This window comes from Echinops telfairi, unplaced genomic scaffold (genome assembly GCF_000313985.2).
Source record: "Echinops telfairi isolate 266 unplaced genomic scaffold, ASM31398v2 ScPeMD7_1713;HRSCAF=2227, whole genome shotgun sequence".
Lineage (NCBI taxonomy): Eukaryota > Metazoa > Chordata > Mammalia > Afrosoricida > Tenrecidae > Echinops > Echinops telfairi.
In genome coordinates this window covers 21,456,846-21,459,479 of record NW_022105611.1, presented here as the reverse complement: position 1 = coordinate 21,459,479, position 2,634 = coordinate 21,456,846, and the positions used below count along the sequence as shown (strand labels likewise).

At 56.0% G+C, this 2,634-nt stretch overlaps 1 protein-coding gene across 1 annotated transcript in view; it reads left to right on the top strand.

Moving 5' to 3' along the window:
• LOC101641226 (folate receptor beta) overlaps nucleotides 1–1,650 on the top strand; it is a 7,492-nt gene extending 5,842 nt beyond the window's left edge. The window contains exons 2-4 of the mRNA XM_004708913.3: nucleotides 622–810; nucleotides 958–1,093; nucleotides 1,244–1,650. Of these exons, the coding sequence (XP_004708970.1) occupies nucleotides 622–810; nucleotides 958–1,093; nucleotides 1,244–1,527 (609 nt within the window). The 3' untranslated portion in view covers nucleotides 1,528–1,650. The remainder of the gene's footprint in view (nucleotides 1–621; nucleotides 811–957; nucleotides 1,094–1,243) is intronic.
• The last annotated feature ends 984 nt before the right edge of the window (nucleotides 1,651–2,634 follow it).

The window sequence follows — 2,634 nt, the reverse complement described above, 5'->3', positions numbered from 1 at the left end:
CTCTAACAAGACTCGCACACTGTCTCGGAGTCAATTCCAACTCATAGTCACCCTAAAGGACAGGGTAGCACTGGCTCTGTGGGTTTCCGAGACAGTAACTCTTCACGGTGTAGAAAGCCCCATCTTTCTCCTGTGTAACAGCTAGTGGCTTTGAACTACTGACCTTGTGTCAGTAGCCCGACATATAACTCATGATGCCACCAGGGTTCCTCTAACAAGACCAAGACACGTGCAATACGAAGAGAACATGTCTGCAGCCACCCACTGATCACAGAGATACACTCAGCACAACTGCATGCGTGAACAGAAACCCGACTGGTTGTACTCTTCTCTTTTTTTAACTGGAAATACTTTTGCATGTACCTTTGCCTTGTATAAGTGATAGTGCTTGCCCATCATCATTAGGCTCTTTCTGGGCCCCAAACCCTCTGATCACGCGATTGTTAGTGTGGAAGCCCCATCTTTTGGAGGCCAAGTGCCGAGGGCTCCTCCCAGTGAGTGTGCTCTGGGACAACCTACCGGGGTGGGAGAGCAAGAAGCAAATATGGGGAGTTTGGAGGTGGCAGATGGTTGTAGTGGGGCTGGGGCAGGAGTGAGACCTGTGGCCTCCCCCACCCCCAGTGCACTCCCTGGAAGAAGAATGCCTGCTGCTCTGCCAACACCAGCCAGGAGCTGCACAAGGACACTTCCCTCCTGTATAACTTCAACTGGGACCACTGCGGCCAGATGGAGGCCAAGTGCAAGCGCCACTTCATCCAAGACACCTGTCTGTACGAGTGCTCCCCCAACCTGGGGCCCTGGATCCGGCAGGTATGGGAGCACCCCACAAATCTGCACCAGGGCACTTGCCGGGAGAACTTGGTTGAAGGGGAGTAGAGGCACTGCCTTGGTCTCCGCCCCTGGGCCTCTTCAGTCTGTACCTGCAGCTTGACTCTTCCCTCTCCCCACCTGACCCAGGTGGACCAGAGCTGGCGCAAAGAGCGTTTCCTGGACGTGCCCTTGTGCAGAGAGGACTGTCAGAGCTGGTGGGAGGCCTGCCGTACCTCTTACACCTGCAAGGCCAACTGGCACAGCGGTTGGAACTGGACCTCGGGTGAGATCCTAGGTGTAAGGCAATGGAGGTCAGGTTCAGCAAAGGTGTTTGCTTTTCTTTAGGACTCGGGGCTGGGTGAGGATTTCTGGGGTGGTCAGACAAGAGCTGTCGGTCTGGCAGCTGAGTCTGGCGATCCTCTCTCCCGAGCAGGAGTTAACAAGTGCCCAGCTGGAACCACCTGCCGCACATTTGAGTTCTACTTCCCCACCCCTGCGGCCCTGTGTGAGGACATCTGGAGCCACTCCTACAAGGCCAGCAACCACGGCCGAGGGAGCGGCCGCTGCATGCAGATGTGGTTCGACCCAGCCCAGGGCAACCCCAATGAGGAGGTGGCCAAGTTCTATGCTGAGGCCATGGGGGCAGCTGCAGCCCCCTGGGCTCCGACCCGGGCTCTCCTGCTCAGCCCAGTCCTGCTGCTCTGGGTGTTAGGCTGATGGCCTGCTGGTACCCGCACAGCTCACAGCACAGGCCTGGCCTGGCCCCCGGCTCCCAGGGACTCCGTTTGTGCTCCGTAGCAGGGCCCTCTGAATGCCAGGTTAAATAAATAGTCAACCCCACCTGTGTCTCGTCTCGTGACTTATTCGTGGGGTGCTTCCAAGTGCCCATTGAATTATGGTCAGGTGCTATCGCCATGGTTCAGAAGGAAACCCTGCCCGCTCCTGGGCCGTCCTCACAAACCATTCCTCTGTCTGAGCCCACGGCTGTAGCCATGGCCTCAGTCATCTTGCTGAGGGTCTGCTCAGCGCTGTCCACTGTGAACTGGACCAGGTACTGGCTGCTCTTCCAACCTAGGGCCCAGGCAGAGCGCTGCCAGTCCTTTTTGACTGCAGCGCAAAACCGGAAGCAGGCCAAGACTTCTGCCAGTGCGATGGAGCCCAAGCCTGGCAGAGCTGCCTGCTCTTGCCCTCGGAATGGGGGTGCCGCATGCGCTGCACAGATAACTGGGAAGGCTAAGGGGGCCAGACAGAGCTGTTCCCCACCCACCGCGAAAATCCACGCAGTACTTCCTGGCAACACTGTTCTGGAGGCTTTGTCTGCACCCCTGTGAGGTGGAGGTACTGTCATTTCTCTGCCTGGATCTCTGGAAACAGAAACTGGCCAAAGTCCTAAGAGCTTGGGCTGCTCTCAGGCCATGCACTCGGGCTCTTGGCTGTAAACTCTTTCCCCTGTGGAGGGCGCAGCTGTGTCTTGGAGGCGTGCTGGGTCCCTGCAGGACCAGGGAGCTGGGCCGGGGCTGGTCTCTGGTGGAGCTGGGACTGGAAACCATTCCTAGACCCCTTGGGCAGGTATCAACTAAGGACTTGTGACAGGTATCAATTAAGGACTTGTAAGGGTTTTTTAAGGCACTGCTTCCATATTTAGTATAGTTTGTAGTAGTATAAATATGATACATTATGTTATAGTGATGTTTCTAGTATCTTTCTCTTTCTAGCCACAACATTTGAATGGTGTGTGTGTGTGTGTGTGTGTGTGTGTGTGTGTGTGTGTGTGTGTGTGGAGCAAGGATTCCACTTCTCAAGCTTGATTCCGGTTTAGGGCGG